General features: G+C 42.3%; 12 protein-coding genes and 2 non-coding genes across 14 annotated transcripts; 7 read left to right on the forward strand and 7 right to left on the reverse strand. All coding sequences in view use genetic code 12, as the record gives it.

Annotated features, from left to right (window-relative positions):
* Positions 1 to 212: 212 nt before the first annotated feature.
* On the forward strand, positions 213 to 773 carry TAF19 (Taf19p; the record flags this gene model as incomplete). The annotated part of the gene is made up of 1 exon (XM_001484696.1): positions 213 to 773. One exon carries the CDS (start codon positions 213 to 215, stop codon positions 771 to 773), a length of 561 nt encoding a protein of 186 aa, XP_001484746.2.
* A 38-nt stretch (positions 774 to 811) lies between these two features.
* Positions 812 to 4,213, reverse strand: PGUG_02476 (E3 ubiquitin-protein ligase; the record flags this gene model as incomplete). The annotated part of the gene is made up of 1 exon (XM_001484697.1): positions 812 to 4,213. The coding sequence occupies one exon, from the start codon at positions 4,211 to 4,213 to the stop codon at positions 812 to 814; it is 3,402 nt and encodes a 1,133-aa protein (XP_001484747.2).
* Positions 4,214 to 4,336: 123 nt separating this feature from the next.
* PRS1 (ribose phosphate diphosphokinase subunit) lies at positions 4,337 to 5,299 on the reverse strand (the record flags this gene model as incomplete). The annotated part of the gene is made up of 1 exon (XM_001484698.1): positions 4,337 to 5,299. The coding sequence occupies one exon, from the start codon at positions 5,297 to 5,299 to the stop codon at positions 4,337 to 4,339; it is 963 nt and encodes a 320-aa protein (XP_001484748.2).
* Positions 5,300 to 5,522: 223 nt separating this feature from the next.
* Positions 5,523 to 7,028, reverse strand: PGUG_02478 (TATA-binding protein-associated factor TAF7; the record flags this gene model as incomplete). Its single annotated transcript, XM_001484699.1, has 1 exon — positions 5,523 to 7,028. One exon carries the CDS (start codon positions 7,026 to 7,028, stop codon positions 5,523 to 5,525), a length of 1,506 nt encoding a protein of 501 aa, XP_001484749.2.
* A 601-nt stretch (positions 7,029 to 7,629) lies between these two features.
* Positions 7,630 to 11,778, forward strand: PGUG_02479 (putative acid anhydride hydrolase; the record flags this gene model as incomplete). Its single annotated transcript, XM_001484700.1, has 1 exon — positions 7,630 to 11,778. The coding sequence occupies one exon, from the start codon at positions 7,630 to 7,632 to the stop codon at positions 11,776 to 11,778; it is 4,149 nt and encodes a 1,382-aa protein (XP_001484750.2).
* A 49-nt stretch (positions 11,779 to 11,827) lies between these two features.
* PGUG_05934 lies at positions 11,828 to 11,899 on the reverse strand. Its single transcript has one exon. It is a non-coding gene; the product is annotated as a tRNA-Val (tRNA).
* A 158-nt stretch (positions 11,900 to 12,057) lies between these two features.
* PGUG_05933 lies at positions 12,058 to 12,129 on the reverse strand. Its single transcript has one exon. It is a non-coding gene; the product is annotated as a tRNA-Val (tRNA).
* Positions 12,130 to 12,684: 555 nt separating this feature from the next.
* ATO7 (Ato7p) lies at positions 12,685 to 13,452 on the forward strand (the record flags this gene model as incomplete). The annotated part of the gene is made up of 1 exon (XM_001484701.1): positions 12,685 to 13,452. One exon carries the CDS (start codon positions 12,685 to 12,687, stop codon positions 13,450 to 13,452), a length of 768 nt encoding a protein of 255 aa, XP_001484751.1.
* Positions 13,453 to 13,576: 124 nt separating this feature from the next.
* Positions 13,577 to 13,924, forward strand: PGUG_02481 (uncharacterized protein; the record flags this gene model as incomplete). The annotated part of the gene is made up of 1 exon (XM_001484702.1): positions 13,577 to 13,924. The coding sequence occupies one exon, from the start codon at positions 13,577 to 13,579 to the stop codon at positions 13,922 to 13,924; it is 348 nt and encodes a 115-aa protein (XP_001484752.1).
* A 274-nt stretch (positions 13,925 to 14,198) lies between these two features.
* Positions 14,199 to 15,782, forward strand: PGUG_02482 (uncharacterized protein; the record flags this gene model as incomplete). Its single annotated transcript, XM_001484703.1, has 1 exon — positions 14,199 to 15,782. One exon carries the CDS (start codon positions 14,199 to 14,201, stop codon positions 15,780 to 15,782), a length of 1,584 nt encoding a protein of 527 aa, XP_001484753.2.
* Positions 15,783 to 15,843: 61 nt separating this feature from the next.
* On the reverse strand, positions 15,844 to 16,857 carry PGUG_02483 (aldo/keto reductase; the record flags this gene model as incomplete). The annotated part of the gene is made up of 1 exon (XM_001484704.1): positions 15,844 to 16,857. One exon carries the CDS (start codon positions 16,855 to 16,857, stop codon positions 15,844 to 15,846), a length of 1,014 nt encoding a protein of 337 aa, XP_001484754.2.
* Positions 16,858 to 18,567: 1,710 nt separating this feature from the next.
* Positions 18,568 to 19,878, forward strand: GRF10 (Grf10p; the record flags this gene model as incomplete). Its single annotated transcript, XM_001484705.1, has 1 exon — positions 18,568 to 19,878. One exon carries the CDS (start codon positions 18,568 to 18,570, stop codon positions 19,876 to 19,878), a length of 1,311 nt encoding a protein of 436 aa, XP_001484755.2.
* A 46-nt stretch (positions 19,879 to 19,924) lies between these two features.
* PGUG_02485 (uncharacterized protein) lies at positions 19,925 to 21,022 on the forward strand (the record flags this gene model as incomplete). Its single annotated transcript, XM_001484706.1, has 1 exon — positions 19,925 to 21,022. One exon carries the CDS (start codon positions 19,925 to 19,927, stop codon positions 21,020 to 21,022), a length of 1,098 nt encoding a protein of 365 aa, XP_001484756.2.
* A 37-nt stretch (positions 21,023 to 21,059) lies between these two features.
* On the reverse strand, positions 21,060 to 21,923 carry DUN1 (serine/threonine protein kinase; the record flags this gene model as incomplete). The annotated part of the gene is made up of 1 exon (XM_001484707.1): positions 21,060 to 21,923. One exon carries the CDS (start codon positions 21,921 to 21,923, stop codon positions 21,060 to 21,062), a length of 864 nt encoding a protein of 287 aa, XP_001484757.2.
* Between the last annotated feature and the right edge of the window lie 15 nt (positions 21,924 to 21,938).

The following is a 21,938-nucleotide window of genomic DNA, read 5'->3' on the forward strand; positions in this document are numbered from 1 at the left end:
TTCAAGACGATAACTAACCCATGCTATTTCGGGTTAAGAACCTTCAAGCCCTTCAATGTCAAACCATTCCAGTCGAAAGCCACTCTTTATTGTGTATGCCATTTCACAACCAACACCATTCCATCCGTACTTATTTGTCTCTCACTCACAGCCATACTTCATCTTTCTGAGTCGCGCGAATTCATCTTCATCTTCATCTCAATATCAACCTCATGTCCTACGATAATCAATATTCAGGTCGTAATACACCTTATACCTCGTACACCACGTATCCAGGGTCCCACCTGAGCCAGTACCCCAGTCTGTATTCTAGCTATCCCAGCTACAGCCAATATTCATCACAGCTTCGTCGTCGTAGAAAACAACGATATTTCACCAAGGACATTGAAGACCTTTTATATGCTCTTGGAGATGGTCCATACCCCTCTGAAGAAACTGCTAATGCCCTTGATGACACCTTAACCGAGTACTTGGGTGATTTATGTTACGCTACACAACAATACGCACGAGCTCATGGACGAAATCGAGTCAAGATGGATGATTTTCCGTTTGCTTTACGCAATGATCCACTCAAAGAAGCCCGGTTTGAACATATCATCAAGCAGAAACAAAAGATTGAACGGGACAGAAAAATGTATGATCATGATACCTACGTTAAAGAAATGGAAAATGCCGAAAAGAAGAAACGAGGACCCAAGAAAAGAGGAAGAAAGCCCAAGAAGCAAGTTGAAAACGACGATGAGGACGACGACGAAGAAGAGAATGACGATTGAAAGCAGAAATGTGTATTTTTTACTATATATAAATATCTTTAATCATCATTGTCATTGATAATAGCCCTTCCCCGAACATATTTTTCATTCCTAACCTGGTCGGATATCGAATGGTAAAACTGTCTCAAAAAGACCAGCGCTTTAGCAGCTGTGAATATTGCCAACAGTACGGCCCATACCTTTATGGTATTGAAAACACCGAAAGTATTAGGAAACGAGGTTGCGAGCATTCTAATGAATACAGCTGATCCGTGTAATTCAATAAAATTCACCAACACATCCCTCAACCCTGACCGCTTGAAGCATTCGGACCATGTAAGACGGTTCAAGTTTCCGATACGCAAGTCCACAGTGAAACAGGTAACAAACGGTACAACGGTGACAAATCCAGCAAGAAAGTGGAAGAATATGGTTTCCTTCGTGAGGAGAAAATCGGTGAATTGCTCTCGATAAATTTCCGAAGGATCTATGATTCCATCGTAACTCTTGGCGACCAAGTCAATGCACAATTTGTGAACTGAGACAATCCAAAGTGCCCAGACAAATGATGACAATGAATACACAGCCAATGGGAATATTGTTCCACCACCCACCCAGGGCATAAGATCCATGAATAGGGCATTGTTATTTTCAGCAGCGTCTGCAAACTGGTCAGCCTCGACTGGCTCTGCATTTGTCTCATCGACAATATGCAATCTCTTGTTTTTTCTGATATTCCAAAACTTCAACAAGAAAAGCTCCATTTTCAAGCCAAGGAAGATGGACAATAAATCAGCATTAAAGTGGCTCAATATGGGCGCTTCACTTTTCAAAACCGTAGAAGCAAACGTTTTAATGCTTATAGCTTCTGTTAATAGCTTCCCGATGATCAACGAAGAGAATATAACACTTATAATCAAGAACGCTGAGAAGAGCCACACGAAGAACACCAAGCCAAAACACCTAAGCTTGAAATAAGGTGGCCTGTAAACGATTGTATGGGTATTGTCATTCACCACCTCTTCATCTGATGAATCGGAATTAAATTCTTCTTCTGGATTATTAACTTCAATCTCTCTGAGTAACTTATCATCCTTAGTCACCGGCACGAACATTTTTTTGATAAATTTCCGAGATATCGTGTCGTTGTCCGGAGCCCTCACATAACTGCCGTCAGGAACAAACAACGCATCAACATTTTGCTCTTTGAAAATTATTTGTGCGTCTCTATATGTCACAGGACGCGAGTAATCTGGCTGGGCAGTACCTTTAATTTTAACAAAGAGGTTTCTGTAAGCAACATAACCTCTTTCCTGTGCGACTGGTCTACCAAGAATGAAATGTGACAAACGCAACTTGTGAGCAGAAACGTCAAACACTCGTTTCCAATATTGCAAGCAAAATTTGGTATACGTTCGCTTACTGAAATAGATATCGGCAGCATCCACAGCAGCCACTAGTATCGTGTTGGCGGACGTATACTTCAAGGGAAGCATTATATTATCAACCTTGTAAATGTAGGCCAAAAATAATCTGATGCCCCAAGTTATGCCGCCAATACCAAGAATGATGAAACAAGTGTAAACCTTTGCACTTAGGAAAATACGAGACATTTGAAGCGATAATGGCTTCACTAATGCGTCATGGATCAACCGGGTATTAGGATCATCTGGGGATCGAATGAAGAACAAAACTCCAGGTCTCAAAATTTTGCTTCTTACCATTCCAACAAAAAGGGCGAAGAAAAGCATATACAAAGTACCCAAAGCCCAGAATATGAAAAGACGAATGTAGTGGGTCTGAAGTACTGGCTGACTTGAGGTGAATAATATGTTCAACATTTGTCCTTCACTACTCTTGAATGAGTCGAGGAATAACGGAGCTATGCAAATGTCAAGAAGCCAGCCGCAATAGACAGGGAAAAAGAACATTTCAATGGCAAATATAAGGAAAACTTTGGCGGTAGTAGTCACTTCGAAAAGAACCTTATAAACTTTCCTCGAGGCGCCTACCAATGGCTTACCACCGCTTGCCATACTATTCATGAATTTGCAAATGATGAAAAAGATTGAAGCGTAACCCACGACAAGGAATGTGGTCCTTTCTATTAATGTTGGGTGTGAAAATTCCTGGAGTATGATCAAGCGCTCAAACTTGTTGGTTAGAGGGACCACAATCGAAGAGTTAAAGGTTTCGAAACCTACCCTTACCCATTCATTTTCTTTCGCATAGTGATCAGCCGTGGCAACCATGGTTTTAACAAAGGAAAGCTCTTGAACATAAGATGAAGCCTTGGTCAAGTAATAAGCTTTGGTCTCAGCGGCTCTCACTATGCTTGAAATCAAGTAGAAAGTAAGGATGCCGAAAAGATGTGGAATAAGGTAGGAGAGAAATAGTAATAAAACGATGATTGCATTGCAAACTCCCATCACCAATATAGGGGCAGATAGGTTGAGGTTGAGGCCGAAAATCTCAAAGACATCGTTTGCGAGAGCTGCGTCATCAGCATTGTCATTTAAAATGTCAGCGTTATCTTGAGGTGGAATCAAATCTTCTTGTTCACCCTCAGAATCAGTGTCTTCGAGCTGCACGTTGTGTTCTGGATGGGCATTTTCTGCTCTTAGTTGGTCATTTGTTTCGTCAATGGCCCTTCTGAGCAACTGTCCTCGTTGGCCCAACTGGGGCTGTTCTTGTATATCATGAAGAGCACGAGCGATCATTTCCAACCGCTGCAAGTTTTCGTTTGCATTTTCGTCCCCTTCGGCGCTATCTGTTCGCAAACCTTGTAATGCTTGTTGGAGCATATCTACCAACTTTGCACGAGGTTCTTTTCCAATTCGTTTGACCAACATTTTGTTATAACCTTCATCACGCACAATCCATTCGTGTTCTACAAATATCGCAAGAAACACCACCACACACACGAACACATAGCGTATGCCACTGAAGTAGGTGTATTCCATAAACTTGCGAAACTTGAAAATTGAAAGTGCCATGGGCGTCAAGTTTTCGAGGTTGTAATTCAGAAAATTGAGTTCACCAAAAAGCAATGCATTTATAAGGGTTGGATTTGATTGAGGTAAAGTCCCATCGATTGCCCACGTATATATTCGAGCCAGAAACTTCCAAAAGAGTGGGATTTCAATGACTACGCACACGAAATACAAGAGGATCGACATGGCTCGGATGGCACCACTGGATGTCTTTTGGATAAGTTTTTGCCAAAGAAACGTAGTAGGGATTCTTTGGGGCATGCTAGGGTCATAAATCGTCTTGAATTTGTAAGGAGTGTTGCAAATATCACATTTTTTTGTGGTTTTATTCGAATGCTTGAGCCATTCGAGCAAACAATCTTGATGAATATATCGAATCGAACCTCGACATTTACATGGATGCAAGAGAGGCTGTGACGTAGTAGCCTCGCCTCGACAAATCCGACATGTCCGGTCGAGATCGCTCATATTAACAAGTGGAATGATGAAACAAACTTGGATAGTCTTGGTCGTGGGATTGTTAATATATGCGAGAACAAAAAAGTTCGGCGGGTTACGTCATTAACTATGGCTGCGAAATACAGTATAAGGTTATAAAGGAGCATTTTTGAAGAGGTACGAGATACTCTCACCGTTATGAAGGCGTCTGACCGCCTCGGCAATCACGGCAGAAATATCGATGGTGTCGAGTTTGGGACACAACTCCAATTTTTCTTCGAATGGAACCGTGTTCGTGCACACGACCTTAGTTAACTTGGAGTTGTTGATGTTACTGATGGCATTTCCCGACAAAATTCCATGAGTCACAATGGCAATCACCTCCTTGGCATTGTTGTCCAAGAGAACTTCGGCAGCCTTGGCCAAAGTTCCACAAGTATCAGCCATATCGTCTACTATCACACAGATTTTATCGGTGACATCTCCGACCAAAACCATACGTGATACCTCGTTTGCTCTTGCTCTCTCCTTGTGAATCAATGCAAAGTTCAAATCCAATCTGTCAGCCAATCCTGCGGCTCTTTTGGCTCCACCAGCATCGGGTGAGATTATAATCGCATCCTTGTAGTTTATTCTCTCCTTGATATACCTAACCACACTGGGTTCAGCATACAAGTTGTCCACTGGAACGTCGAAGAATCCCTGGATCTGTGACGCATGGAGATCCATGGTGATGACATGGTTGCAACCAGCAGTGGTGAGCATGTCTGCCATAAGTTTAGCAGTAATAGGAGCTCTGGATTTGTCCTTTCTGTCTTGTCTGGCATAAGGAAAGTTAGGCAAAATCACCGTGATACGACGAGCACTGGCAGTCCTACATGCGTTGATCATAATGAGTAACTCCAAAACTCGATCATTGACAACACCAGATCCAATTTGACAAATGATGAAAATATCTTCATCTCTCACACTCTCACCAATGGAAAACTGAACCTCGTTTGTCGAATCTCTCTTAATTTCAGAGGGTGTGAGCTTCAATCCCAATCTCCGGGCCACTAGTTCGGCCAATCCACGATGAACATCACTAGCAAGTAACTTGATTGAGTTGGTCAGCATACCGAATAAATCTTTTTATAAATTAAAGTAAAGTGACCTGGGGCACTTTCTGTTAGTTGTGGAGCCAGAAAAGGCAGAGAAAGAAAGTTTGAGGCTTGCACCAGGAGTTCCTAACTGGCGTTATCAACTCAACTTCTCATCGCACATTTTTTTCGAGTCGTGCCCAATCAAAGCGTGGGGTCCACAAGGTGCAGTCTGTTGGTTTATAAATGCATTATATAACTTAGAAAAGGTCATCTATATCACCGTCTCCTTCGTCTTCGTCTTCTCCCTCGCCTGCTTCTCCCTCTCCTTCTTCTCCATCATCTCCATCTTCATCATCTTCGTCGATCGCATTTGCAGCCTCGGCTCGAGTACCTTCTTGAGCATCGACAATTTCCCGGTCCCGAATCTTCTCTGCCATCAATTTCGACAACTCACGCTTCTTAGAGTCCAAAGAAGCTTTAAGCGTGTTGTAACTGGTCTGGATCTTCATCTTCATCATCTTGTGCGTTGCAGATTCCAAGCCCTTGCGACGCACCTCCACTGCCTTCTCCAAGTCTGCTATCTCCTCTTCCAACATCTTCTGGTGCTGTTTGCCCGCCACTGTATCTTCGTCATCTTCATCGTCGTCGTCATCATCGTCATCTTCGTCATCATCATCTTCCTCTTCTTCGTCTTCTTCGGCGTCGTTTTCTGCTTCTTGAATCTCCTCATTGAGTCCAACCACCATCTCTTTGTCTCCAATTTCGATTCTGTCGCCAACCTGCACGTCTTCCGTCTCCAAAGCTTTCGCCAATTCTTCTTCCAAATCATCGCCTGGTTCCATATCTATGGTAGTTTGTTCCTGTGGAACTGGTGTTGAGGCCGCCGAGGGTGTTGGACTCTGAAATCTCTGGAAGTTCTGCTGGCTAGCATCTATTATGTCATAGTGGCTCTCTTCTGCTTCTTCATCAAGACGGAGAAGTGCTTCCACTTTGTTGTCTATATCGTCCATTACATTATGCGACACTTTTCGTGGACGAAACCGTCGATTGACATTTTCAAACGGATATACAAGCCCATCTCTGAGCACTGATTTGCTTGGCCTGAGCTCGTTCTTGGGTGACATTTGGTATAGCGGATGTACCAGTCTCATCTCTCGTGGAATATCAAAGTCTGTTTCAGGATTGACATTACTAGGATTAATTTGGCGGATCACCAAGAGAATTTGGCATATATCCATGGTTTTAAAAATGTTTTTCTTGTCGAATGTCTTGTACAATTCGGTGATGGTGGGAAGTTCCAATAACCTTGCAGAATATAATGCTCCATTTATGCTAACCACTGCCTTCTCCCTTGTCATCCATTTGACGTTCAAGCCGGTAAAGTCGCCTGAGTCCACTGCATTATTTACAAAATCGAGATTTGCATCTGGTAGAAACCTGATAATAATTCCTTGTTCTAATAATGGATCATCTTCGACGTCTGGAGCCTCAGAATCATACCCTTCACCAGGAACTCGCGTGGGTTTCACTCTAACCTTAGGAACTGTGCGTGGTTTTGATATTCCCTTGAGTAACTCATCGGTTGATGGCTTGTGTTTTTTGGAAGATAGATTGAGTTTAAGTTTTTTACTTTCCTTTTTGATTGGTTTTTTTATCCCATTATTCGACGGAGGCTTGATTTTAATCTTGGGCGCTGGCAGTTCTGACCTTTCCTCTTGCAGACCGGGCGAAGAAGCCACTTTGAGCTTGAGCTTGAGAGGCATAACCGTGGTACTCACGGCTCATACCAACTTTCAAGTTGTATTATGGTGTTGGGATGTCTTTGGTGAGATGGAGTAGTTGCAGCCATAATTTGGATGTGAACAACAGTGTTAGAAGAGTAAACGGGATGAATTAGTGAAACTTTAAGGAGCGTGGTTTGCATTACCTGTTAGTTTTTACGAAATAAAAATTTGGAGATTAATTTGGAAGGGGTTATTTTAGTGTGGGGCGTATGAATTATCATCACTCTGCTACAATATCAGCAATAAGAGCAGAATTTAATCTGGCATGAATAGGGAAAGTTCCTTCGGATTGTGTATCTTTTTGTTGCAGTCAAAACTGTATTTGCAAAATTTTAGTTTTTTGCTAAAATATCAAATTCTACTTGGGTTGCTAATGGGCTGTTAGACTTATAATTACCCATTGGTCCAAGAATGTCAATTTGAACAATCTCGTCTACCAGAATCAACAAAGAGTAAATCCAAGTTCCCCTTTCATACTAACTTTCTGTCATTTTTGAAAATTTCATTCTGTCATATTGCCTCAGCCGGAATTCGCAGCGATAAGCGCACTGAAAATTATTGCTATTGAAAACCACCAAGTATGCCATCTGGTAGAAAACAAGATGGCCACCGACGCCGCTCGTCGTCTGTGCAAAGGAGGACTCGACAGCATTCGGTTACCTCGGTGGACTCGACAACAAGTAGTTTTTTCAACGAGGCTAACAACCATGAAATGTACTCGGGTGCTGTTTCAGAAATCATTCCTTCTTCCATTACCTCGTTTCATTATCCTCATCACTTTGGAAGTCGTGGGACTCGAAAGGGCCTGTCTGTTTCTCGAGAAACTTCACCTTTGTTGGCGGCGGACAACAGAAACGACATAGATTTACAATCTGTTCGATCCAACGCAACCTCAAGTTCGGCAGAATCTCAGTATGGATTCAAGTTTTTCAGAGCAGATGAGATCGAAATGGCGCCAGGAGGTTCAACCCTCGAAAACCCAGAAGATCCCGTCGATTACAATACCGATTGGGACTACTCAGTAGACAAGTATGAAGAAGACCAGCCATCATTATTTCATTCACTTCAAGGTGCTACCCCAGGCTCAGCTGAATACGATGCCATAAACCAGCTCCACCGTACCGGATCTTCTAGTGGTGCTATCAATGACAATGAAAGTAGTTATGGATCTATTCATTCGTCGACTGCGTCGCTATTTGAAAGAAGAAACCGCAGAGGTTCAGATGAATCTGGTAAAAATGGTTCAGAAAGCATTGATGAGTCCGCTTCCCTTCATCTGGGCTCAGATGTCCACGACTCTTCAAAGTATCAGCCAGTGTCGGAGTACCAAAGGTTCTATTTGGCAGAAGAAGATTTGGTAATAGGAATTGCTGGATACTCAAATTGTCGCTGGAAAATATTCTTGTACTATGCTTTATGCATACTAACCTTGGGTTTGGGATATCTAGTATTACGATGGCTGCCTCGTTATCGTATCAGCTTGATGGGAAACAAATGTCCATTGGGGCGTGCCGATTGGTGTGTGATTGAAAACGAATATGGTGAGTTATCCATTGTTCAAATCAATAAGAGAAGATACAACGAAAGACTTTCTTCGTTTCTTGCACTTCCAAAAGTTGCGGACGACGAAAGCAAATTAGATGAGACTGCCGACCTCAACCCAGTGGTTCAAAACTTACTCAGCTTTAGCTATCGCTACCTTCGGTTTTTTTACAGTCCAGTCGAGGATATCTTTAGAACAAATTCAACGTGGTACGACAGCCATTGGACTAACTTAAAAAGCATCAAGGAAGGAATTTCTCAATCAACACAAGAGCAGAGAATCCATAATTTTGGTGAGAACAATATTGAAATCGAGGAAAAGTCTATCATGCTGCTTCTCACTGACGAAGTATTACATCCGTTTTATGTGTTTCAAGTGTTCTCCGTCTTCCTCTGGCTTGCCGACGATTATTTTTATTATGCATCGTGTATCTTTTTCATTTCGTTGATTTCCATCGTCAACAGTTTAATCGAAACCAAGTCCACCATGAGAAGACTTCAAGAGATTTCCAAGTTTGTATGCGAAGTTAGAGTGTGGAGAAATGGTTTTTGGAAACAGGTAGATTCTAACGACTTGGTGCCTGGAGATGTCTTTGAAGTCGACCCTTCCATGACGGTTGTTCCTTGCGATGCTCTTTTAACCAATGGTGAATGTGTGATAAATGAATCAATGTTGACAGGAGAGAGTGTTCCAGTATCTAAAATTGCTGCTACTTCTGAAACAACCCAATTGCTCTCTGAAGATTTCACATCTCCATTGGTAGCAAGATCACAATTATACAATGGAACTAAGATATTGAAGATAAAGACATACAACGATTCCCCCGTTATGGCTATGGTACTCAAGACTGGTTTTAATACCACGAAAGGATCTCTTGTTCGTTCCATGTTGTTCCCCAAGCCAGTTGGTTTCAAGTTCTATGAAGACTCTTTCAAGTATATTGGGTTCATGGCTCTAATTGCTGCAATTGGGTTTACTTATTCCACATACAACTTTATCAAGCTTGGCTTACCAAAGAAGCTCATGATACTAAGAGCATTGGATATCATCACCATTGTCGTTCCACCCGCTTTACCTGCGACACTCACTATCGGTACTACTTTTGCAATCAGCAGATTGAAGAAACTTCAAATCTTCTGCATCGCTCCCACCAGAGTCAATATTGGGGGAAAACTCGATGTGTTATGCTTTGACAAAACTGGTACTTTGACAGAAGATGGGTTAGATGTGTTGGGCGTTCATGTAGCGAACAACGCAACTGGACGTAAAGAAATCATTTTTGACGATTTGGAAAGCGAAATTGAGACTCTTTGCAAGAAAGTGGACTACAATAAGGCAACCAAACTGGAATCTAATGCTCACAAATCTTCGCACGAGGAAGTTCTCTTGGGGTGTATGACAGCATGCCACTCGTTGAGACTCATCGAGGGAGAGTTACTTGGTGATCCATTGGATGTCAAGATGTTTGGTTTTACTAAATGGAACTTTACTGAGAACGTTGAAGATTCCAAGAGTGCGGTTCATCCTGGATCTGAGATACATTCCGGTTACTTGATCGTCTCCGAGTTTGAGTTTGTTGCGTCCCTAAGACGTATGTCTGTTATAACGTCCAAAGATGATACTGGCTATGTCTTTTGCAAAGGTGCACCTGAAGTCATGATTGAAATTTGTAATCCAGAGAGTATTCCCACGGATTATGACGAGCTTCTTCACCATTATACTCATAATGGCTATCGTGTGATTGCATGTGCTTACAAGACAGTCGATGCTTCCAAGAAACTCGAACGTGAATCTGCCGAATCAAATCTCACATTTATTGGGTTCATTGTCTTTGAGAACAAATTGAAGCCCTCGAGTAAACCAACTTTGAATAAATTGAACGCTGCAAAAATCAGAACCGTGATGTGTACTGGTGACAATATCTTGACTGCCGTTAGTGTTGCCAAAGAATGTGAGCTTGTGGCTCCAGAAGTTCAACACATTTACTTACCCTCGTTTACCGAAGGTAATGATACGGGAATAACATGGGAGAACATGAACGACCCAGATCTCAAATTGGATCCGTATACTTTAAGACCCATAGAAATGGACTTAAGAGCAGAAACACCAGAGTCCTATAAATTGGCTATAACCGGTGACATTTTCCGCTACTTGTTGACAGAAGTCAGGAATAATACCCTCACGCAACAGCTTTTGATGAACTGTGATGTGTTTGCCAGAATGAGCCCCGATGAAAAGCACGAATTGGTCGAGCAACTCAGAAAATTAGACTATACTGTTGGATTTTGTGGTGATGGAGCAAACGATTGCGGAGCATTGAAGGCAGCAGATGTTGGTGTATCCTTGTCGGAAGCCGAAGCTTCGGTGGCTGCTCCATTCACTTCAAGAGTGTTCGAGATATCATGTGTATTGGACGTTATTCGAGAGGGAAGATCAAGTCTTGTCACCAGTTTTTCCTGCTTCAAGTATATGTCCTTGTACTCAGCCATCCAGTTCATTACCGTGACAATTCTTTACAAGAGGGGCACTAATTTGGGAGATTTCCAGTTTCTTTACATCGATCTTTTCTTGATTCTCCCATTGGCTATTTTCATGTCATGGTCCAAACCCTATGAAAAAATTGTCGTAAAGAGACCAACAGCAAACCTTGTATCACCCAAGGTGTTAATACCATTATGTTGTCATATTCTTGTCATTTTATTCTTCCAAATTGCTGTGTGGTTATATGTTCAACATCAACCTTGGTATCTCAAACCTGTGCCTGGAGGTGACGACGAGGTAAAATCTTCTGATAACTCAATTCTTTTCCTCTTCACTAATTTGCAGTATATTCTTATTGCTATAGTGTTGAGTACTGGCCCACCATATCGGGAACCAATGACAAAGAACAAACCATTCTTACTCAATGTGGCTGTTGCTATAGGTATTTCTGTTGCCCTTTTCCTGGTCGAAGGGGATTCTTGGATGGGAAATCTTATGCAACTCACAAATATGTCAAGAGGAGCATACTGGATAATTATTGGTGCTGCTATTTTGAATTTGCTAGTGATGTTGGCTGGAGAAGAAACTTGGTTTGTGAATTTTGCGCGGACTTTCAAGCGAGTATTTCACCGTGCGTCGCTTGGAAAAAGTAAGAAATTGTTCAAGAACTTGAAGAGAGAGTTTGCTCGTATAGAAAGTGTATAGTTGAACAAGAACATTAAGCTGCAAAAAAATGTTGCAAAGTAAAAAATAATGAACACGCCCAGGATCGAACTGGAGATCTTCTGCGTGTGAAGCAGACGTCATACCACTAGACCACGCGTCCATTTCTGGATGAGAAACACTCTGAGAAACTTAGGAGGTAAAGCAAAACAGGTTCAAGTGATTAAGCAGGACATGGAGTTGCTTGAAGTGTGAATTTGCACCAGAGTAAAAATTAGTCTGTCCAGGGTGTTTTTTGAGAGCTTGAAAATTAAAAAAATTTGATCACGCCCAGGATCGAACTGGAGATCTTCTGCGTGTGAAGCAGACGTCATACCACTAGACCACGCGACCAATTATTGGATGAGAAGCTCTCACGTGCGCATATATACTAGCAGCCGGAGTCATCACAACTATTCCGAGCGCAAAAATAGTTTGTCCTAATAAATATGCTTAGGTACAGGTTTTGGCCTCTAGTAATAGTTAATGATCTTCATTTCGTAATCGGAGATAGTGCCACCCCTTATAACACCAGCGCAAATCTTTGTAAGATCCCGAATACCCGATCTTGCATGGCCATTATTGGCCCATTATACGTGCCAAGCTCGTGAATTCACCCGCATTCAGGTGGGGTCGATGCCCGGGACGGCATATAGGCCCAAACCCTGCCGCAATGCCGCCTGGCGCGCATTGAAGTCCGAGCGCAGTAGCCGAAACCAGCGAATTTTGTGGGGTTGAGCGATGATAGGTGGGGCTTTTGAGCAACGCACATATATATACGAAATTTGTGGGTATAATATAAAAAGTCACAGTTCCCAACAGATGCGCAAATATTTATTAAACTACTAACAAGGCAAATCAGGCAATATTTTTCAACCACCTATTTAAATATTTATTACTCATCTTTTAATGACTTCATCTAACGATTCCGTCCATTCCAAGGACACCAGCTCTATCGAGGAGGTTGGTGGAATTCGCACCGCTGGTGACGGTGACGAATTCGTCATCATTGGTAAGCAAAAATTTTACAAGCATGAATTGATGAATGCCTTTGGTGGTACGTTGAACCCTGGTTTAGCTCCATACCCTGCCAACAAGTTTGCCAACCCAGCGCCGTTGGGGCTTAGTGCTTTCTCGTTGACCACTTTTGTGTTGTCCATGTATAACGCTCGTGCCATGGGTATCTCTGTTCCCAATGTTGTTGTTGGTTTGGCTGCGTTCTACGGAGGTGCAGTGCAGTTTTTGGCAGGAGTTTGGGAGTTGGCTGTGGGAAACACTTTTGGTGGAACCGCTTTGACGTCTTACGGTGCATTCTGGTTATCTTTTGCTGCCATCAATGTCGAAAATTTTGGTATTGCTGCCGCTTACGGCGACGATGTTACCCAATTCCATAATGCCGTTGGGTTCTATCTCATTGCCTGGGGAATTTTCACGTTCATGTTGTGGCTCTGCACCATCAAATCTACTTTGGCCTTCACATCGTTGTTCTTCTTATTGTTTTTGACGTTTATCTTATTGGGTGCTGGTGATTTAACAGGCAAGCTTGGGGTAACCAGAGCCGGAGGTGTGATGGGTGTGATCACTGCGTTTGTAGGTTTCTACAACGCATTCGCCGGTGTGGCCACCAAACAAAACTCCTACTTTGTCGCCAACCCCATCCCATTGGCTCGCAAGTAGTATTTATTCAAATAATTTAATGTTTAACTTCAACTTAGCGCCCGTGCAGGATGTATCGAAGCCGTGTCCTGCACACCTGTACCCACGTTTCTAATTTATCGCAGCCGTCGTCTTTCTAACCCTAATGTCTAGTCAGAATAAGAGAATCGCCCTTCCCGCCAGAGTGGAACCCAAGGTGTTCTTTGCCAACGAGAGAACATTCTTGTCATGGCTCAACTTTACCGTCATCTTGGGGTCACTTGGTGTGGGTCTTTTGAACTTTGGTGATTCGATTGGCAGGGTCTCTGCTGGTTTGTTCACATTTATTGCCATGTTGACCATGGTATACGCCTTAGTCACATACCACTGGAGAGCCAGAGCCATCAGGTTGAGAGGATCTGGTCCATACGATGATCGTTTTGGTCCTACAATGCTTTGTTTCTTCTTGTTAATAGCAGTGGTGGTCAACTTTGTGTTGAGAATACGGGCATAGACAGACCGATAATAAAACATTGTGTTACAGGCTGTAGCACACAATCAATTAAGTGTCAATTGAGGGCCATTTTTCTACAAGTCAAACAACGTTCCATTATTACATTTTTATCAATATAATTCAATTATGGCTTATCCAATCCAATTATTTGTGGTGGCAATTGCAATTTCTCATTGTACTTGTCTAGATATCTTCACCTCTTTGCTCTTCTGTTCCTCCTCTCCTCACTCTTATCCCATTCTCACGCCTCCACACACCATTTCTTCCTATCAACATGACAAGGAACCTCCACGAGTACAAATCTCCCAAGGTAGTGGCCACTTTCTTGGTTCAGTTTGATACAAAAACTGGCTACAAGCTCGTATGGTCCAAATGTAACCCATCATTATCACTTTCTGGTATTGAATACAAAGCTTTACCTTCCGGAATTCATGAATGCGACAGCAGTACGGTGTTTATTGTTCATAAAAACGACGATAAAATGCTCTATGGACTAAGTCAGTACCGTAGCGTGACCGAGGGTGATAATGAACTGACGGAAACGTCGGTGGACCGGTCAAAAGTCAAGATGTATTCATTGGGAATTCTTTGCGATCCGGTGTCAAAGTCATGGAAACCAAACGAGTATATCAGTACTGGATGGGAACATATTGAATCGTTGGATTCCACCCTCTACACCTTCTTGCGGTTACAGAGCTGGAACGATTATCTGGTGTTCGAAGAACTTCATCTGAGCTTAACGGGATCACAGCTTTCTCCAAATCCCATATCTCCCAAAACAGACCACCACCTATTAAGTGCCTTGCCTGATCTTCTCGATGTTTTGGGCCCATTGGTGTTTGTATTGTACAAACAGTGTTTGTTGCGTAAACGTATCATGTTGTTTCACCATGATCCCGTGATTTTGTCCAACTATACTGCTGGCGCTTTTACCTACCTTCTCTCGTTGATATCTCTCATTTCTCAGGACACTGAAACAATTCAGTCTAATATAGTGTCCATGTCACAACCGATTTATAACGTGGGCCTTCATGACCTTTCGGAAAATGATAGTGTTTTAAAAACTCCCCACATAATAACGGTTACCAGTGATGAGATCCTCATGTATCAGGATGTATACGATGTGGGGGTGTCGCTTCCGACTGACAACTCTGGCCATGTAAAAATTTGCTATGCCAATGGTCAAGCAACCAACTTCAATGCCCCGGCGAATCAGTTGAAGGCCACTCGTCAGGACCTACAAAAATTCCGCTCCGCTTACAAACGGTTTAGAAGACTCAAGAAACGCCAACTTGGCTCCAATGCAATAGCGACGTTTTCCAATGAGGAACTAAGCTCGATTAATACCTCGACATCAACCAAGTCGGGGCTGAGACAAAACTGGCTCTTTTATGATCCTCATCTGGCCGAAGGTGAACCACTGTGGTGGCTTGAATTTGCAACCGCTCCCATGTCTTGGCGAGAATTCATATGGTCGGCATTCCTGTGGTTCGCCAGTGCCGGCACGGTGAATCGCGAAGACAAAGAAGACGATATCTCTGCTGAGAATGACGCTACAAGATATCAACAACTTATTGAATTGGTATCGTCGTTCCATAGACTCACAAGAAAGTGGTTCAGCATGATTAATGACATTGTAATGCAGGAACTCGAAAACAACGGCGTGGTGTATACTGACGGACACCCACTTCAGGAAAAATTATCGATAGAAGTCACCTACCAGGATATTTATGATATGGAATTGGACCCATATGCTTATTCAGACCTACAGTTCATCCATGAATTTGTAGCGACATACTGGGGAGAGATTGTTGGCCGTGTGCAAATAGGGACAGGTATTGGAGGTGTTTTCTGCTAGGTAGACAAAGTTAGAAAATGAATTTTTCTATTTTCTAGTTCATATTCTTAAAATATACCAATTAGGCAAATCCAACTTTGGGACGATATGGTTCCTCAAGGTATTTGATTTGCTCGTCCGTAAGTTTGATGGTCGCCAATCTTACAACAGAATCTATCGCATCTAACAGAGTGAGACCAATAATTGGATTGGCTCCTTTTGCAACTAACCATCCTGCAGCGACTTCCACCATGGAACATCCAATTTTCTTGCTGACTTCTTCTACTCGATCAATAATGATGCGGTCGTTCTCAGCATCTAAGTGTAAAAGATGGTGTAAGAATGGCAATTCAAATTTTGCCTTAGACTTTTCGCTGCTGGTTGGGATCGCAAGTAACCCTCTTGCATTGGGGGACCATGGAATCAAGCCGACGCCAGTTTTTTTGCAGTATTCGTTGAGTTCCCTCTCGTCTTCCCGGTATAACAAGTTGTACAAGCTTTGCATCGATACAAACTTGTGCCAGCCATGTTTTTCAGCAGTGTGCTGCAACTCAATAAATTGATAAGCTTTCATTGACGAAGCACCCAAGTATCTTACTTGACCACTTTCAACCACATCATTCAAGGCACGCATGATTTCTTCGTCTGGAACCTCGGGGTCGTATCTGTGAATCTGGAGCAAATCAATATGGGTACCCAATCTTTCAACTGAACCTTTCACGGCGTCCAAAATGTGCTTTCTTGATAAGCCTCTATCATTGAAGTTCAAGCTTGAACTGATTGTACCTGGTGCGAAGTCCATAGGTAAAAAACATTTCGTCATAATGACAACATTTTCACGGGGTATGTTGTATTGTTTCAAAAACTTTCCAATTGTTTTTTCACTATTGCCTCCTCCATATGCATTGGCAGTGTCGAAAGTACGCAATCCTTCATCATAACATTTTTTCAAGATTGCAATCGAAGTTTCCTCGCTAATACCCATATCAACGTCACCTATTGGAGGCATATTGAAAAGCATAGTACCAACGACTGCATGGTTAATTCTGAGGCCCGACTTGCCTAAACGTGTAAGTGTTGAGTTTTCGAGAACCATTTTGATGCTGAAAAGCTGTAGGCTCCGTCTTATATAGAGTCAAATGACGAGGCTTATACTGCAGAAACGGGTCAAGTAAAGCGGCCATTAGTAATACCAGTACCCAACAGGTAATAGAATCTTATATCCGACTTTGGGGCTGCAAAATGTTGCGCTCATAATTCCAAGTTTAGCGCATAGTCCGGTCTATACCCGAATTATCTCCGCACCTTTAAAGGGTTTTCAACCCGAGGGCTCATACGAAGCCGCAGGCTCTTGGAAGCGGGGCTATTTGATTGAAATAAAATCTCGAATTTTGCCACCCGGAAATAACTCCGTCGGCTGTGTAATTGCATGCGAGCTCGTAGTTCGTAATTGATATCACCCAATCTTTAGACTGATACCAAGAGGACTTGCAACTAGGCCCAAAGTCGGTGGTACGACACATTAGTTCCAGGGTATTAAATGGATGGCATTGAATAGTCGATACTTCATACTTTTGACAAATTCAGCATGTCTGCAAAATTTATACCAAGTATTCAACTTGTCACCACTTACTTGGTGCTGCCAGCCTTCTTGCTGACCTCTTCGTCCATCGACAATATCTTATCATGATCTAAGTCGACTCGTAATAATGAGTTAGCATACTCATTCTTGAACATTTCTTTCCCAGAATCAAACGCATGTATGAGTGCCCTCTGGCAACACGCAACCGTGGAACCGCGTCAATGCCAGTTCCTTTCAGTAATCGTTTAGCTCATGTTCTGCTCTCCTTATTTCCATTTGTACTGACTGTCAACCAAGGAAAAATTCCTCACTTAAGACTTCAGTATCAAAACTGTGAATCCGGAGCAAAACATGTAGCCTATCAACTGAGCCTTTCACAGTGTCAAGTGTGTGCTTTCTGGATACACCACGTATTCAATTGACAGAATCATCCTTTAGATAATTGGATAATATGTAAATAGCCCTTGGTCATAATGACATGATGACCTTTATAGCAATTATGTTGCTTCAAAAACTTGCCAACAACCCTCACTATTTCCAACACAGTAGTGTCAAATGTACACAACCAGTGTCACATCATTGTTTCCAAGCACAATTGACTTCATTTCATTAGTAATTTCGTTGAATCCTACGAGTCCAACTTTTCAAGAAGCATGGGTCACACCACAGCATTCCATATAATCGTATGAGTTCCTCGCAATTCACCATTTTTTTGAATCTTACGATTTATGGCCGCTCATCTTGTTAAGATTTCTCAAGAAAGTTGTGGATAAAGCTATAGTATATGCTAATGATGGATTAATATAAGTAACAACTTTATGACTTGTCATCGATACTTTAATTATATTAGCATAACATGAGTAGCAATAACACGCAAACAACTTGAATCGTAACTGAATGCATAAATATTTATAGGTTTAAACGCATCATGGCAGTTAAGCGACCATTCAACCTGGTCTTAACATCTTCGCGACACTTACAAACCGATGTAGCCGTTTGGGTAATGTGCGCGTGTGCGTATATATGCAGGCTCTGACTCAAACTTTGTGTCCTCCTACCCACTAGCTGAGGTTACTGTAGTCCACTGGCTATTGCGTCTCGTAGCGCCGGTACTAATATTCAATTCACCATTTCTTTTCCAGGTTATTCTTGATCCAACATTTTCCAATAATCAGCTTTATTGGTTTCATTTTTTCATATTTGGTTTCTTGAGGGGTTCCCACGATGTCAGATGATAATGGTTCGAAACGAACCCGAGCCTCGGGTGAGGTGTTAGACTATCTTTTGGAAGCATTCAAGCAGAACCATAATCCTTCACCGGAACAGCGGCGAGAAATCAGTGAAAAGACTAATATGAGTGAAAAGGCAGTTAGAATATGGTTTCAAAATCGACGGGCCAAACTTCGAAAGTTTGAGCGGATGGGTAAAAAATCCGATTCTGGAAGCACTGGCGATGCAAGTCCATATTCTGCCAGTCTGTCGGCTCGTTTTGAAATGAGCTCTCCGCCGTCGCCGATTGATATCAGTGAGAAGTACTGCTTCATCGACTGTTCATCCCTTTCGGTAGCTTCGTGGCAGCGAGTAAGAACTGGTAATCACCATTTCCATGCATTGAAAAATACCCTTGTGAATCTTTCTCCATTTACTCTCAATGGTGCCATGTCCAGCGCCGACTTGTTGGTGATACTATCGAAGAAAAACTCGGAGATCAATTACTTTTTCAGCGCCATGGCCAACGACTCGAAAATTTTGTTTCGAATATTCTACCCAATCTCGAGCATTGTGACGTGCTCATTACTAGACAATAACATAAACAAGGGAAGCAACGAATTACGTCTTAGCCTTTCGGCTCCCCCCAAATTTTCCGTCTTCTTTTTCAATAACGTCAATTCAGAAGCCAACCAATGGTCAATCTGTGATGACTTCAGCGAAGACCAACAGGTTAGCACTGCGTACTGCAATGATGGTGGCACTTCCATACCCCATGTTCTTGTGGGTGTGAAGAGCACATTACAGTTTTTGCACGCTTACATCTTGGAGCTCAATCAATTACCGCACCACCCACCTAGATACCATACAGACTTGCATCTCGTCGATATTCAAGACGATAACCATGAAAGCGGAAACTTTCAAATCAACACCGAGTCACTAGATGTGTGGCAGGATAAGTCACCATTAGGGGTGGATTCACGAACATCGCCTGCCTCAGGGACCAGTGTTCGTAGCCACGATATGGCAGAAGTAGCTCCATTAGTAGCAAGTGGACCAGAATACGAGAACTACAACATGGAGTATAGAGACCAAAACCATTTATTTGACGAGGAGCTGGACCTTCATCCGTCCAATTCCAACAATGAACTACTTGCAAGCCCATCTGCAAGTCTTGAGAACTTACCCCACAATCCAGGTTTGGATTCTCACCAACCTGAAAATTTTGCATTCACCGTTGACAACGAATACATTCCGGAAGAAACTCCCCCTGAAGATCATAGCACTGGTGGTGTGGATAGTTTCATAGACTACAACGCAAAGTAGATAAAATATATATTTTTCATTTTATCGCGAAAAATATCTTCGATAAATGATACTTCGAACATGGGTTCGTGGTGTTTCTACAGTACTGTCTCGTGGCAGGCCCTCGCTAAGTACAATATTACCTGCTAAGAAAGCAATCAACCGTATGCTATTTGACAATAATACCAGACTCTCTTACAAAAAAATGATTCCGGTGCTCGAATCGATTTATGACAATTTGGACAGCCCAGAAAAAATTCAATTACCGAGATATGTTCAGCATAATGACTTGATGCAATTCAAAGAGATGCTTGCAATGGTACGAAGCTCCACCAATTCAGTGAATAAGAACTTGGCTCGTCTTGAGAATGAGTTGGTCGAACAAGCTGCTGAGCTAGGCAATAATGATGCAATAACCATGTTGGCTTTTGAAACCATTCGTAAGCCTGATGTCAATAAAGAAGACTACCAGTATGCAAACAGCTTGATAGAAGAACTCACGAACATAAAACATCCCTTGGTGTTTAAAATGGGTGGAGATTTGGCTTTCGAAAAGAAGTTTTATCCTCAAGCGGAACAATTTTGGAAGAATTTTTTGGACTTGGAAAGCAACACTATACTAGCTGGACAAGTCCATGCCAAACTCGGGGCGTACTACTTCCAATACCTCAAACCTAGACCGAATCTAACTTTGGCAAAAATGCATTTCGAGAAGAGCATAAAACTAGGAGAGTTCGATGGCCACATATTACAATCTTATTACTATTTGGGTCAGCTTTACTCTACTACAGACCCCACATTATCGCGATATTATCTTGAAGTTGCAGCGAGTAAAGGTTTTAAGGAAAGTTTTGCATCGCTCGGATTTTTAGAAATGAACATGTTCAAAAATTTCAGCATGTCTATGGAATGGTTCAAACTTGGCGTGGAGGCAAGCAATGATGTGTCCTGCCTCATTGGTCTATTTGATTCCTATGTCGGTACTAAGGAACTTCTGGGTGCAAGAAAGGTTCTCAAATCACTCTTGAACCTTCAACAGAAAGTGAAAAAGTTTGCAGATACTGACAAAGTTCCTGAGACTTTCAAATTAGACATGTTAACCACACAGTCTATGTTACAGGTGTTTTTCCGCACGAGGAAAGATTCTATAGCCCAGCTTCAATGATAAGCTTCGGCCCTTGTATATAGCAGATCCATTCCACTTATGGCCGTTGCATCGACATATCTCGGCTTTGTGAAACGTTCAATTCCGATGCATGTCTTTCCCGCAAGCTCATGGGTTGACTGTCCGAACGAAATGACGTTCTTTGAGTGTTTCCCGACATTTCCATCGACAGTCCCAGTTCATTTTTGGCGTCGTCTTCCGAAAACCAGAAATGGTTACATGTTTGGAAAACATCGTATCGCTCCAAAGGATCGACAATTAGAAGGGAACTTATCAAGTCCAATGCGGAATCGCTAATATCGTCCCAGTATGGAGAGTAGAAGGCAAATTTTCCAGTTAGAATCTGCTCTCGCATACTGGGAGGAGCAAGTTCCTCGCTGAATGGGGGAAATCCACATAGACAAACGTATAGCAAGACGCCACTCAGCCAAAGATCGACTTTCGTTGTATAGTTACGCTTGTCACTGAGAATCTCAGGTGCCACATATGCTGGGGTTCCACATAAAGTGTTAGTGAATTTGAGTTCTCCAATAAATTTTGCCAAACCAAAGTCAGCGATCTTAACTTTTACATCGTACTCGTGTTCGTCCCACGGGCCCGTTTGCTTCTGATCTGGGGAGACACGAGGAGAGATGTCAAGTAAAATGTTTTCAGGCTTGATGTCTCTATGGATGATATTGCTTTCGTGAAGGTATTTCAAACCTGCTAATAACTGAGTAAAGATTGCTTTGGTTTCCGCCTGGCCCAACTTCAGTTTATTGATAATACGTTGGAACAATTCGCCGCTGTTCATTTTCTCTAGAACCAAGTATGTGGTCATTGCATGTGGACTTATCGGCTCCACGTAGCGTGAAATAAACTTGACGATATTCGAGTGGTTAATTGACAATAATAGGTTCATCTCCTGCTGAAGTTT

The sequence above is a fragment of the Meyerozyma guilliermondii genome, genomic scaffold, assembly GCF_000149425.1.
Source record: "Meyerozyma guilliermondii ATCC 6260 scaffold_3 genomic scaffold, whole genome shotgun sequence".
In the NCBI taxonomy this organism is placed as follows: Eukaryota; Fungi; Ascomycota; class Pichiomycetes; order Serinales; family Debaryomycetaceae; genus Meyerozyma; species Meyerozyma guilliermondii.